Consider the following 15790-nt stretch of genomic DNA (forward strand, 5'->3'; position numbering starts at 1 on the left):
CGAGGCAAAGCACTGCATGGGGAGGTGAATTTCTGCTTCTGAGTCCCCAGGAAGTACACCTAATTGCATAGGGGTTAACGTCGAGAGGCTGTCCTTAAAATAATAAGGGAGCCTATTACCCCTCCTCTGAAAAAGACGTTATACAATATTTAAGAGGAATTACGGTCAATGCTTCCCCTCCTGGTTAAGGCCCGCCTTCTTATGAAGGATATTTATCCACTTGTTTTCTACCTCCTCGTGTTCAAATTAATAAAAAAAGGGAGGACATGTACAGAGCCATATTGGGGCAGTCTTGCACTTGGTCAGAGTTTGACTTTGGTCAAGGTTAACTTCTCCCAGTTAGCCAGGATCCTGCTCCACCTAGGGTGGAGCGCTCGTAGTAAAGGCTAAGTTCATTGTTCCTCCAGGTATAAGGATTCCTGAATTAAACAGGTGACCCACCCAGCTGTCGGAGCAGTCAAGACGAAGACCTCCAAGAGAAGCTAGACAACTTCCACCGGAACTCAGCCTGGAGTCTGGGGGGAAGGGTTTGCCCGAACTGTTAAAAGGTCTGGCGCCATTAAAGTTTACGGCTTTGATCAGTGAACATTGACTTGGCCGCACGTTCTTTTCGCCCCTCTTCCCTATAACCCCAAAATTCTCTCAACAGGTAACCCGGTTTACATGTGGCTGCGGGCAGCTACACAAGATAAATGATCATGTGATATCAGACTCTTGTCCCTCAGGGGAACCAGGCCTTGGGAGACAGTATTTAGCATTACAATACAAGCATAATACCAAACTTACACCCTATATAACCTAGAAGCAAAAAATAAAAACAAATATGGCTGGCAATAAAATAAAATAAAATAAAATAAAATAAAATAAAATAAAATTTAAAAGTCAAGGGTATTCTGCCAGACCCATAGTCACTAGCCTAGCCCACTTGTCATCAGATAGGCATCCTCTGGTAGCTAATGGGAACAGATGCAGAGACCTATGGCAAAACATTAGGGAGAGCTCTGTGATCCTAAAAGGGGAAAGAGGATTGTGGAAGCTATCCACAAGAAAACCCACAGAATCAACTAACACTCATAGGGGATTACAAAGAATAAACTAACCAGTAGGTAGCCTTTATAGGTCTGACCTAGGTCTTCTACACATGTTATGGCTGAGTAGCTTAGTGTTTTGTGGAACTTCTAACACTGTGGGCGGGGTTGTTTTTTTACTCTTTGCCTGCTCTCAGAATTCTTTCCTTCTGGGCTGCCTTGTCCAGTCTGATATGAGGACTTATTGTTAAATTGTTATGCCATGTTTCAATTATATTGCCTAGGAGGCCTGCACTTTTCTGAAGAGAAATGTAAGAGGAATATATCTGTAGGAATATATCTGCAAGAGAGAGAAGGCTGAGGGTTGAAGGGGATTGGGAAGGGTGAAGGGATGGGAAACTGGATAGGATGTAATATATGAGAAAAGAAAAGAAATCATTGCACCTTAGATTGCTAGCCTTATTCATTCAACATATCTTCATCTTCAAAATAACAGAATTAGGACTATAAATAATAAAATATATTTAGGGTATAGATGATCCAATATAACTATAGACTGAGAAAAACTTCTAAACTGAAATAGGTTTAAATCTATAATTAACAAATTCAAGTAAACTACACATTTAGCATAAACACTGCTTTCATTAATCATGATTATTTTATTGATTTCTTTAATATCATGAATAAATAATGACATATACCTAATCTTATTAAAACTGAAAAATCATAATGCTAACTAGTAAAGGACAACAAAAATAAGATCATACCTTGATATAACATGGTTTTCAAATAATAGCTATTCTGTCATCAATTCCTGTAACCTGGTACTATCTTCAACTGTATTTCATAGAGCAGAAGTATTCATATCTTTAACTAATCACAATATGATCTAGCATTAACATATATGATATGGAAAATGTTTAGACATTGGGCCAGGAAACACAATGAATCCCCAAACTGGGCATGTATAAAAATTTTCCATGCAGATCAAACTATAAATAATTATATTAGAGAACCTCTTTCTTTTCCAAAACTTTATTGAGGTTTTGCTCTCGTTAGTTTCTCATGAAAATAGATGATCATAAATTTCAGAATATTGATTCAGTGACAGCTTAGAAAATAATAAAATCATTTTCTATATCCTATTTAATATTAGTTAAAAGATACAAAATTAGCTTAGTTCTCTCATTATGTATAATATATATGCAAAAAGCTTATCTCTATTACTCATTTTCAGGTAATTATCTATTCAATTAATTCTAATCTCAATCAAAAATTGATTCTCCTTTTCAGTAGCTTTGAATGAGGTAAAGCAAATATAAAGAATTCCAGTAGTATGCTGCATCATCCTTTGTTAGAACTTATTGTCTATTTGTAGAGTTGGAATTAGAATGTGTTCAATGAAAAAACATTCTCAACCGTTCCATACTTAATCTTTCACACCAAAGTTTTTTCATACAGTTTTTTATCTCTGAATTTCTCAGAGTGTATATTAATGGATTCAACATAGGAGTGATAACTGTATAAACCACAGTTAGGGATTTATCAATAGGAAAGTTGGAGACAGGTCTAACATACATGAAAATACAGGGAACAAAAAAGAGAACAACCACCATGATGTGGGAGCTGCAGGTGGACAGGGCTTTACGTCTCCCTTCCTCACTATGAGTCTTAAGAGAGTTTAGAATGATTCCATAGGAGACAAGGAGGAGGATAAAGACTGTCATACAAATTGCTCCACCATTGGCAACCACAGTGAGTCCAGTTAAGTAAGTGTCAGTACATGCTAAGCCCAGTAATGGGTACATGTCACAGATAAAGTGATCAATGATATTTGGACCACAAAACGGGAGGTTGTAGACAACAATAACTTGAACCAAAGAGTGGCCAAAACCTCCAGCACAGGCTGCCACCAATAGGAGAATGCAAACCTGACGATTCATGATGGTCATATAATGGAGGGGTTTACAGATGGCCACATAGCGATCATAAGCCATGAATACCAAAAGGAAGACCTCAGCCCCACCAAATAAATGCTCTACAAAGAGCTGGCCAATACAAGTTGAAACTGAAATTGTTCTTCGGTTGCAAATTAAGTCCATAATCAACTTGGGTGAGAATGCAGTGGAATAAACAGCATCCATGAGAGACAGGGAAGCAAGGAAGAAGTACATTGGGGAGCCCAAAGAGGGGCTGGCAATCACTGTCTCCATAATAAGCAGGTTGCCCACTATGGTCACAATGTAGATGAGTAAAAACATAATAAACAATGCCTTTCTCCCAGCAGGATCCTGAGTGAGGCCCAGCAGGATAAACTCTGTCACATTGTTGCTTTTTCCCATTTAATCAGTCCCAGTTAATTAGGAGTGGATTTGGAGATAAGAACTCAGGATAACACCTGCCATGAAATTGTAAACATGGCCAAGAATAATTTTATCATGGACAGCATCTTCATTCCCATTGTCTAAATGTGAATACCAAGTAATTTTTAATAAACATCAATAAATCACTCTTTCATGGTATACCATTGACTTCTTCATAACAATATTGCCCTTTAGTTCATTTTGCTGAGCCCACGGCTAATAGTTTGTTGTCAAGACCTAAGAGCAAACAAAAGTTCCAAGTTTATTAATACACTTAGACTTCTTATTTAAAATACTATTTTTTCACAGATCTCAGAAATGGCAAAAGAAGGTTGTTAATTTAAAAAATCCATACACTTAGTTGAAAATGAATCTGTGTGCAACTAATGTAGACTGTTCTTTGAGTTGGGTGTTATTTTCTGGGAACTATCTTTTCAATATTATCTATGTAAGTCCCAAATAGCTCTGCTTCAGGAACATCCATCTCAAAGCTATTATGCATTTGTACCAACAATTGTCCTAAAGATTACATTCTGTCCTAAAGATAGCAAATGACTTTGTTCTTTTTATATTTCACATTTAATTTCAAGGAGTTTATCTTTAAACTGCATCAAAAAGTTATGCTGTATACTTAGATCAGAGGACATATCATCTAAGCATTTGATTGCTATAAAAACCATGTTACTATACTTTTTTTACTTAATCATAAAGGATTAACATTCTTCTAGAAAATGTATTTAATAAATAATGCAATATAGTTATTAAAAGATCATTGTAATTTAAAATAGTAATTTTATGAATCTTGGTCATTGCATATAATGACTGTTTATGTATGTCAAAAAAATTTCCTTGGATCTTTTTGAGGTTTACAATAAAAGTACATATCAAGTTTTCCAAACACAATTTATATTTATTTCCCTATATTCTAGTAATTCTATAATAAAAGTACATTAACTAATAAACCCAAAATAATTATATGTTCTTGTTATAATAATATAAAACACAATAACCATAAATGAGGTGATAAATGACAATAACTATAAATGAAGTGATAAATGAAATTTTCTATTCTTATAAATGCAATAACATTTATTATTATCTTTTGAACTTGTAAAAATTAAACAAAAAATCACATAGTAAAATGGATGTAATATAATATGACATGCCAGGTAAGCTTTTGTAGCATCTAAAGTTTTTTTTTTTTTAATTCAGAAATTGCCAATGAGACTCTTAAGCCACAGGTTCTGTTTAGTAATATTATAAGAATATTTTATTATCTGCAGGCTTTTGTTTCAATACTTGATATCTGGAGTTTGACTTTGATACAGAAATCAATCTCATCTATAGAAAGGATGATTGGGTTATACAAACCTGTAAAAACATTTATGGACAGATATAAAATTCCTAGACTTCTATTCCAATAGTTACTTTATAAAGTACGTGAATATTCCCACCCTCAGTGAAAATATTCTCATAAAGAACAACGATGTTATGTTAGCAAAAGTCTGTAAAAGTTGAGCTAATTAAACAATTAACTTTTAAGCCTGTTTTGGGTGAAATCTATGATAATTAAGTATTACCGTAAACTCTACATTTTGGACGGTGGATATTCTCCTCTAATTCCTTCATGAGAACATTATTGTAAGAGTTGACAGTAACATCAATGAATTTAGTTATTAATGCTTTACCCTAAGGAAAATCTGAAAGAGGTTACCTCTTTCAAAACTGACACAAGATTTTTCATCAATATGATCAGATCTCTTCAATGATTTTCTCATTCCAAAAGCCCCCATAAAACCTTTCCAACTTAAGACTATGACTCCTTTTCTCCATTCTTTCATCTTAAAAAAATTAAGATATTCCAAAAATTTTATTAGCAGTGATGAATAGATACAAACAACTGACATGTCAAGGACTAAATATGAATTGAGACATTTCCAGCTTTGACATAACTGAGGTCTCAGAATCTCTTAAGACATCCTAAGAGGAAAATAATCTTTCCTTTTAACATGTTAGGTGGCTTCACACCATCACTATACCAAAGAAAGGGGAGGATAGGTCACCAGAGGTTAGCACTTGGGATACTTGAAACAAATTCAAATTAAGAAATCAATCATTCCTCAAGCTGTTTTCTTTCCTTTGAAAATCCTTAAAGAAAAATGACCTGGATATTGGCAAGAGAGAATACCTAACAATTTCACAAAATATAGAAATTATAATGTGAACAGAAAAATACCTGCTGTACAATATTTACAATTCAATGAGCTATACATTATGAAATACATGAATATAATAAGGAATATTTAAATCAGTTCAAAGAAGAAAGAGCTCACAATGATTTACCTACCAAAACCCCAGCAAAAAACACTCTTATTGTGATAGCCAGTTACTCTCTGCTCAACAATCTCCAAGACACAGAGGGTGAGAGCTTGCAATTTCAGTGTGATCTAGACTGTGCTCTAATTCTTGGAACACTGTTGAGATAGTTCTATACTTTAGTAGGAGTGAAACATTTTATCAGTGACTCAGAGTAAGGAATGAAGCTGTAGGATTAGTAGCTGCCATGGGATTGCTTTGTTGTTGCCATTGGTTTTTAAGAATATGTCCACAGCAAGTCTAACTAGCACCAGTGGTTAGCCTCATACCCAAGAGTATATAGGTAGTTTTAATTGCACTCAATGGGTTTGAAAATAGATGAGTGAGGACACACAGTTGTGTGGATATGAAATGAGATTGGAACTGAGAGGGGAATAAGAGAAGAAGGTAAATATGACCAAATGCTATGAACAAAACTTCTCAAAGATTTAATAATAATATATTAAAATAAAATTGCATTAAAATATTAATGTATATGATATTGAAAGAAAATGTCTACATACCTAGAATGAAATAAATAGTACAGTTTCCTTGGGGTCACTCATAATTTGTCTCTTTCTATCTTTCTGCCCCTCTTCCACATAGCTCTCTGATCACTGAGGGTATGGTTTTGATGAAGACAACCCATATGGATTTAGACTTCCAAAGTCTCACACTCTCACATTGATGTTTGTGTTAGTTCTCATCTACTGCAAAGGAAGCTTCTTGATGATACTGAGTGAGGTACTCATCTGTGAGGGTAGCAGAATATCATTAGGAATCATTTTTATTGCAATGGTTCTTTAGCAGAATAATAGTGCTGGGTTTTTTCCAGATACAGACTGATACACATATGAATTCACAGAGACTGTGGCACCATACACATAGCCTGCACAGTCTCAAGTCAAATGATATCCAAGCACTAAGAGGAAGATCTAGATATAAACTCCTATTCCTTTAATCAAGAAACTATCTGTAGCTTACACCATTTATGAAGAAAAAATTAGTTTTTTGCCCACTGTGGTTTCACACTATATAATAATCACACTTTAGGGTAGGCCCCTTGCTCATAAGTAGGCAGCCATCATGAAAAGATGTTTATGGTAGATTTGTAGACTTTTGTATTGTATGGCTTTCTTTGTTGTTGGTTGACTGTTTGTTCCTTTCTTTATATGTTTTCTGATCTTAAGATTTGTTCTCTCTCTCTCTCTCTCTCTCTCTCTCTCCCTCTCTCTCTGCCTCATGACTCTGTCTCTCTCTCTCTTTGTTTCCTGTAACTTTTCTGTTTTATTGTTTTGTTCTGTACAGCTTGTTTGTTTGTTTGCCTTATAAAAGAGAGAGCAAAAGAAAGACAGTAATAAAGAAAGGAAGAAAGACAGAGAGAAAGAGAGAGGTAGGGAGGAGGGATACATGAAGGAAAGGTAGGAAAAAAGAAAGACAAAAGAAAAGAAAGAAAGAAAGGGAGGGATAAAGGGAGGGAGGGAGGGAAAAAGGAAGGAAGGAAGGAAGGAAGGAAGGAAGGAAGGAAGGAAGGAAGGAAGGAAGGAAGGAAGGAAGGAAGGAAGGAAATAGGTGGGTAGAGAGGTAGAAGGATCTTGGAAATGTTAGGGGTGGAGATCAGTGCTCAGAAAATATATGAAAAATTTCAAATGAAACAACACACACACACACACATACACACACACACACACAGAAACCCACACAGCTCAAAAAGCTATAAAGAAAATATATCAAAATAGAAATGAAAATTATGTTGAGCTTTACAGTGTTGAAAACAAATGTATGATAGCTCCTGAGCCAGCTAACAATTTCTATATATTAGAAAATTCAGCATATTAAAAAATTCATGCAATGTCAATTTAAGAAATTATATCTCTGCCAAATATTCTCAGTCTGCATTTTTTCAAATAATGTCAATACATTCTTTGAAATGTCATGACATTTGATGACATTTCACACCTTAATCCCAGCCCTCAGAAAACAGAGATAGGCAGAACTCTGAGTTCATAGCACATTACAGGATAGCCAGAATTACACAGAGAAACTCTGTGTTGAGAGAGAGAGAGAGAGAGAGAGAGAGAGAGAGAGAGAGAGAGAGAGAGAGAGAGAGAGAGAGAGAGAGAGAGAGAGAGAGAGAGAGAGAGAGAGAGAGAGAGAGAGAGAGAGAGAGAGAGAGAGAGAGATGTTCTTGATATCTACTGTGTGACATCATAATTGGGGATAACAGGAGACAGAAAGCAATCAGGAAGTTTTAGGGTCAGAACTTCTTATTTTAGTGATTCTGAAACTCATCCTTAACAATCAGTCCTGTCCTTGGCCAGAAGCCAGAAACTGCCTTTCTTCTAAAGGCAGTTTGGTCTTGGCCAGAAGTGCTAGAAACATCTAGAGACACCAATCCGTGTTATCCTTTTATATAGCAATGTATATAGTTGCTTGTGAAACTGTGTATGTGAATGTTCCTCTCTCTCCATCTTAACTCCTAGGCACTGAACACATCATAAGTGGGACACAAAGAATGACCTATATTTCAAACAAATGAGGTCTTATTAACCACATCAACAGTGACCCAAAGTAACAACCTTTTCTTGGGAGTTATTGTTCCTTTACAGTGGCTTAGTTGCTTCCTTTTTCTGAAACACTCATCTAGAACCTATAATAAACTCCTTTCAAAAACTCTTCTTCCAATTTTATTTGAGATGCATTCATTGAAATTGCAGAAGCATTTGGACTGGAGTAGTTTTCATCTTTTTTGAGTGGTGGGACTATAGATCTTCAAGTCATATTCACCTAAGGTCAAAAACTCCCATTACTCTCCAGGAGTCAACACCCTCTATTTTTTCCCAGATCACTACAGTGTATTGCCTATGAAACAGAGGTAAGTACAGCAACCACTGTTCCATTTCTTTCCACTTTTAATTTCCTGTCTTTATTTTCCTTATTTCTGCACTCAAAATTCAGATCTTCAGCACCTATGATATCATGGCCAGCAACACAGGCTCTCCTACTTTCTCCAACTACCTCACATTTCACCTCCCACCAGGACTGCAGCCACAGAAACATAAAGGTTATATCCCTTTCCACCACAAACTCCCCTGCCTGTAGTCTCCTGAATCATGTCCAACTGCTCTGAGTAGCTTACTATCCCCCAAAGCTCCATTGCCCAGCTACCTCTCTGCCTGCTTTCAGGAGGTCCATACCACAAGGAATATATATGTTGGATCCTCCCATTCCATTGTGCTGCCCACTTAGTCATGAAGAGCAAACCCAGCAGCTCTGATATTTACACTGCCTGCCCCCTGAGTTCCATTATCAAACTCAAGGCTGTCCATTGGAGGCCTGCTGCTCCAGTAATATCCAGGGACAACCAAATGGCTAAAGCAGGTATAAGAATGCAATCAATAAAAGTCAGGGAATTATGGCAACTTCAGAGCAAATCTATTCTATAACAATAAGCCTTGGAAATCCTAACATTGCTAAGCACAAGAAGATGACCTTAATTTCAATCTTATATTGATGATAGAGGATAAGGGATAGATGATGAAAATGTGGCTAATCTAAACAAAGACATAGTATTCAGCTATTAAAAACAGCATCATGAAATTTGAAGGCAAATGGATAGAATGAGAAAATATTCTGAGTGAGGCAGATACCTCACAGAACTATCTCTTTTTTGTCATTTATATTCTTTTTTATTCGATATATTTTTTTATTTACATTTCAAATGATTTCCCCTTTTCTGTCCCCCCACTCCACAAAAGTCCCATAAACCCCCTTCCCCCCCCCTGTTCTCCCACCCACCCCTTCCCACTTCTCTGTTCTGGTTTTGCCCTATACTGCAACACTGAGTCTTTCCAGAACAAGGGGCCACTCCTCCATTCTTCTTGTACCTCATTTGATGTGTGGATTAAGTTTTGGGTATTCCAGTTTTCTAGGTTAATATCCACTTATTCATGAGTGCATATCATGATTGATCTTTTGAAACTGGGTTACCTCACTTAGTATGATGTTCTCCAGCTCCATCCATTTGACTAAAAATTTCATGAATTCATTGTTTCTAATGGCTGAATAGTACTCCATTGTGTATATATACCACATTTTTTGCACTCATTCTTCTCTTGAGGGATATCTTGGTTCTTTACAGCTTCTAGCTATTATAAATAGGGCTTCTATAAACATAGTGGAGCATATATCCTTATTACATGCTGGGGAATCATCTGGGTATATACCCAGGAGTGGTATAGCAGGATCTTCCAGAAGTGAGGTGCCCAGTTTTCTGAGGACCCGCCAGACTGGTTTCCAGAGTGGTTGTACCAATTTGCAACCCCACCAGCAGTGGAGGAGTGTTCCTCTTTCTCCACATCCTTGCCAACACCTGCTGTCTCCTGAGTTTTTAATCTTAGCCATTCTGACTGGTGTAAAGTGAAACCTCAGAGTTGTTTTGATTTGCATTTCCCTAATGACTAATGAAGTTGAGCATTTTTTAAGATGCTTCTCGACCATCTGAAGTTCTTCAGGTGAAAATTCTTTGTTTAACACTGTACTGCATATTTTAATAGGGTTAATTGGTTTTCTGGGGTCTAACTTCTTGAGTTCTTTATATATATTGGATATTAGCCCTCTATCTGATGTAGGGTTGGTGAAGATCTTTTCCAATTTGTTGGTTGCCGATTTGTTTGATGTTGTCATTTGCCTTACAGAAACTTTGTAATTTTATGAGGTCCCATTTGTCAATTCTTGATCTTAGAGCATACGCTATTGGTGATCTGTTCAGAAACTTTCCCCCTGTACCAAAGTCCTCAAGGGTCTTCCCCAGTTTCTTTTCTATTAGCTTCAGAGTGTCTGGCTTTATGTGGAGGTCCTTGATCCATTTGGAGTTGAGCTTAGTACAAGGAGGCAAGGATGGTTCAATTTGCATTCTTCTGCATGCTGACCTCCAGTTGAACCAGCATCATTTGTTGAAAAGGCTATCTTTTTTCATTGGATGTTTTCAGCCCCTTTGTCGAGGATCAAGTGGCCATAGGTGTCTGGGTTCATTTCTGGACCCTAAATCCTGTTCCATTGATCTGCCTATCTGTCACTGTACCAATACTATGCAGATTTTAACATTATTGATCTGTAGATACCAAATACCAAAATTAAATCATGACCAAATACATCATCTAAACAGTCCCATAACCCGTAAAGAAATAGAAGGAGTCATAGAAAGTCTTCCAACCAAAAAATGCACAGGACCAGATGGTTTCACCAACACTCATCAAACTCTTCCACAAAATAGAAACTGAAGGAGCACTACCCAATTCCTTCTATGAAGCCACAATTATGCTGATACCAAAACCACACAAATATCCAACAAAAAAAGAGAACTTCAGACCAATTTCCCTTATGAACATCGATGCAAAAATACTCAATAAAATTCTTGCCAACTGAATCCAAGAACACATAAAAACGATCATCCAACATGATCAAGTAGCCTTTATCCCAGGGATGCAGGGTTGGTTCAATATACAGAAATCCATCAATGCAATCCACTACATAAACAAACTCAAGGAAAAAAACCACATGGTCATTTCATTGGATGCTGAAAAAGCATTCGACAAAATTCAGCATCCTTTCATGCTTAAAGTCTTGGAAAGAACAGGAATTAAAGGCTCATACCTAAACATAGTAAAAGGAATATACAGCAAACCGGCAGCCAGCATCAAACTAAATGGAGAGAAACTTGAAGCAATTCCACTAAAATCAGGGTCTAGACATGACTGTCCCCTTTCTCCTTATCTTTTCAATATTGTTCTTGAGGTACTAGCTCGGGCAATGAGACAACATAAGAAGGTCAAAGTGATACAAATTGGAAAGGAAGAAGTCAACCTATCATTATTTGCAGATGATATGATAGTCTACCTAAGTGACCCAAAAAAACTCCACTAGAGAACTCCTACAGCTGATAAACAACTTCAGCAAAGTGGCAGGTTACAAAATCAACTCAAGCAAATCAGTAGCCTTCCTATACTCAAAGGATAAGCAGGCTGAGAAAGAAATTATGGAAATGACACCCTTCACAATAGCCACAAACAGTATAAAGTACCTTGGGGTGACTCTTACCAAACATGTGAAAGATCTGCATGATAAGATCTTTAAGACTCTGAAGAAGGAAATGGAAGAAGACCTCAAAAAATGGAAAAACCTCCCATGCTCATGGATCAGCAGGATTAATATAGTTAAAATGGCCATTTTACCAAAAGCAATATACAGATTCAACGTAACACCCATCAAAATCCCAACTCAATTCTTCATAGAGTTAGAAAGAGCAATTCTCAAATTCATCTGGAATAACAAAAAACCCAGGATAGCTAAAACTATTCTCAACAACAAAAGAAATTCTGGGGGAATCAGTATCTCTGACCTCAAGAACTATCTCTTAAGAGGATTCATCCACCAATGGATGGAAACAGATGCTGAGACCTACAGCCATACATTAGGTGGAATTCACGGATTCTTGTGGAAGAGTGGATGACACAATTCATTGTGCTGAAGTGGTTAAGGACACCACAAGAAGACCTACAAACCACCTAACCTGGGAAAATGAGAGCATGCCGGTGCCACCAGAACTAGGCCTCCCACATGTTTGTAGCAGATGTGAAGCTTGGTTTTCATTTAGGTGCCCTAGCAATTGGAGTTGGGAGCTGTGTCTGATTGTGTTGCATACCATTAAATACCCTTCCTCTAATGTGACTACCTGGTTAGGCTTCAGTAGGAAATAACGTGCTTAAACATGCTAAGACTAGATGTCCTGGGGATGATACCCAAGAGAGGCTTTCCTTTCTCTGAGTAGAATGGGAGGGAGTGATGGGAGGATTTTTACAGGTGGGATTAGGAGGAGATGAGAGGTGGCATTTGCAATTGGGAAGTAAAGTGAATAAATAAATTAATTGACAAAAAAGAATTAGATACCAAAAGTTGCTTTAAATAATAAAACAGCCCTGGAAAGTCTATGGATACAATAACCATAACTCAACATAATAAGCGTGATCTATAGCAAGCCTACAACCAACATCAACATACATAGAAAAGTCATTTCCACTAAAATTTGAAACAACACATGCTGTTCTGTCTCTTCATACCTACTCAGTGTAATACTTGAGTTGTTGTCTAGAGTAATAAAACAATGGAAAGAGATCAAGGAGACACCAATAGAAAGGGAATAAGTCAAATTATATTTAGTTGCAGATGACATAATGGTATAGATTAGTGACCCTAAAAATTTCACAAAGAAACTCTTACCTCTGATTAAGACTTTCAGTAAAATGTGTAAAAACTTAATACCCCAATTTAGTGCTCTTCTATATACAAATGACAAAGAATTTGAGAAAGAAATTACGGAAATAACACCTTTTCAATAAATAACATGAAATATCTTGATGTAACTCTAACCAAGAAAGTGAAGGACTTTTATAATAAAACCTTTAAGACATTGAAGAAAGAAAAAGATGACACTAGAAATGAAAAGATATTCCATTCTCATGGATAGGTAGAATTAATTTGATAAAAATGCTATCCAATCAAATGCCATTTATCAATTCAATGCAATCACCGTGAATATTTTATCACATTCCTCCGCAAAACATAATAGTAAAATTTTCAACATATATACACATACCAATGGAAAAATCAAAAGAACTAACAATCCTGAATAATCAAGGAATTGCTGAGTATACCTCAAATTGTATTACAATGCTATAGTAATAGAAACAGAATGAAATGGGTATAATGTATACACATTGGCCTTAAGTGTTGAAATGAAGATTTAGGATTAAATCCACACACTTATGAACACTCGATTATTTTCATAAAGCAATCTGAAACACACATTGGATAAAGAATCTGCAACAGTGTTGCTGCTCAATCTGGACTGCTACATTTAGAAGAATCAAAATACATTGAAACGTATCAACCTGCACAAAACTCATTCAAAATGGATCAAAGACCTCAACATAAAACCAGATACACTGAACCCGAGATAGAAGTGAGGCATAGCTTAGAATGGGTACAAAGTAAAACACATAATAAATGGGACCACATAAAGCTAAAAATTTTCTGCATAGCAAAGGATGCTGTCATTTGGACAAAACAGAGGCCACATAAAGTTGACGGTTTTTAGAACTACACATACAATAAAGAGAATATCTAAAATACATGAACAACTCAAAAGAATTGGACAGAAGAAACCAAATAATCCAGTTGAAAGTGGGGTACAGATTGAGGTCAGGGATAATGACACTACTAGAAGTTTTCTTATTGTTGAGAATGGTTTTTCTTATACTGTTTGGTTTTTTTTGTTGTTCTTTAGTTTGTATTTTTGTTATTCCAGATGAATTTGAGAACTACTATTTGGTCTCTGTGAAGAATTTACTTGGAATTTTAATAGGAATTGCATTGAATCTGTATATTGCTTTTGGTAAAATGGCCATTTTAGCTATGTTAATCCTGCCAGTCTATGGTCATGGAAGATCATTCCATCTTCTGAAATTTTCTTCGATTTCGTTGTTCAGAGACTTGAAGTTCTTGTCATACCTATCTTTTACTTGCTTGGTTAGAGTCACACCAAGATATTTTATATTATTTGTGACTATTGTGAATGTTGTTGTTTCCCTAATTTCTTTCTCTTCTATCCTTTTATCCTTTGAGTAGAGGAAGGTTACTGATTTATTTGAGTTAATTTTACATCCAGCCACTTTGCTAAAGTTGTTTATTAGGTGTAGACTTCTGGCAGATTTTTTTGGGGGGTGTTGCTTATGTATACAATCATATCATTTGCAAATAGTGATATCTTCACTTCTTCTTTCAATTTGTATCCCTTTGACCTCCTTTTGTTGTCTAATTGCTCTGGCTAGAATGCTAGTACTATGTTGAATAGATACAGGGAGAATGGGCATTCTTGTCCTGTCCTTGATTTTAGGCAGATTACTACAAAGTATTTCTCCATTTAGTTTGATGTTGACTATTGGTTTGCTATATACTGCTTTTCTTTCTTTTTTTGTTTTGTTTTTGTTTTTGTTTTGTTTTTAAAGAATATTCTGCTTTTATTCGATATATTTTTTATTTACATTTCAAATGATTTCCCCTTTTCTAGCCCCACACCCCCAAAGTCCCATAAGCCCCCTTTTCTCCACATTCCCCTTCCCACATACCTGTTCTGGTTTTGCCCTATACTGCTTCACTGAGTCTTTCCAGAACAAGGGGCCACTCCTCCATTCTTCTTGTACCTCATTTGATGTGTGGATTATGTTTTGGATATTCCAGTTTTCTAGGTTAATATCCACTTATTAGTGAGTGCATACTGTGATTGATCTTTTGAGACTGGGTTACCTCACTTAGCATGATGTTCTCCAGCTCCGTTCATTTGCCTAAGAATTTCATGAATTCATTGTTTCTAACGACTGAATAGTACTCCATTGTGTATATATACCACATTTTTTGCATCCATTCTTCTGTTGAGGGATACCTGGGTTCTTCCCAGCTTCTGGGTATTATAAATAGGGCTGCTATGAACATAGTGGAGCATGTTTCCTTATTACATGCTGTGGAATCCTCTGGGTATATGCCCAGGAGTGATATAGCAGGATCTTCCGGAAGTGAGGTGCCCAGGTTTCTGAGGAACCGCCAGACTGATTTCCAGAGTGGTTGTACCAATTTGCAACTGCACCAGCAGTTCCTCTTTCTCCACATCCTCACCAACACCTGCTGTCTCCTGAGTTTTTAATCTTAGCCATTCTGACTGGTGTAAGGTGAAATCTCAGGGTTGTTTTGATTTGCGTTTCCCTAATGACTAATGGAGTTGAGCATTTTTTAAGATGCTTCTCCACCATCTGAAGTTCTTCAGGTGAAAATTCTTTGTTTAATTCTGTACCCCATTTTTTAATAGGGTTATTTGGTTTTCTGGGGTCTAACTTCTTGAGTTCTTTGTATATATTGGATATTAGCCCTCTATCTGATGTAGGGTTGGTGAAGATCTTTCCCCAATTTGTTGGTTGCTGATTTGTCCTTTTG

The 15790-nt window shown here is 36.4% G+C and overlaps 1 protein-coding gene across 1 annotated transcript; it reads right to left on the minus strand.

Moving 5' to 3' along the window:
* Positions 1-2425: 2425 nt before the first annotated feature.
* On the minus strand, positions 2426-3370 carry LOC127684413 (olfactory receptor 4A16-like). Its single transcript, XM_052181342.1, has one exon. The coding sequence runs from the start codon at positions 3368-3370 to the stop codon at positions 2426-2428; it is 945 nt and encodes a 314-aa protein (XP_052037302.1).
* Between the last annotated feature and the right edge of the window lie 12420 nt (positions 3371-15790).

This window comes from Apodemus sylvaticus, chromosome 5 (genome assembly GCF_947179515.1).
Source record: "Apodemus sylvaticus chromosome 5, mApoSyl1.1, whole genome shotgun sequence".
Taxonomy (NCBI): domain Eukaryota; kingdom Metazoa; phylum Chordata; class Mammalia; order Rodentia; family Muridae; genus Apodemus; species Apodemus sylvaticus.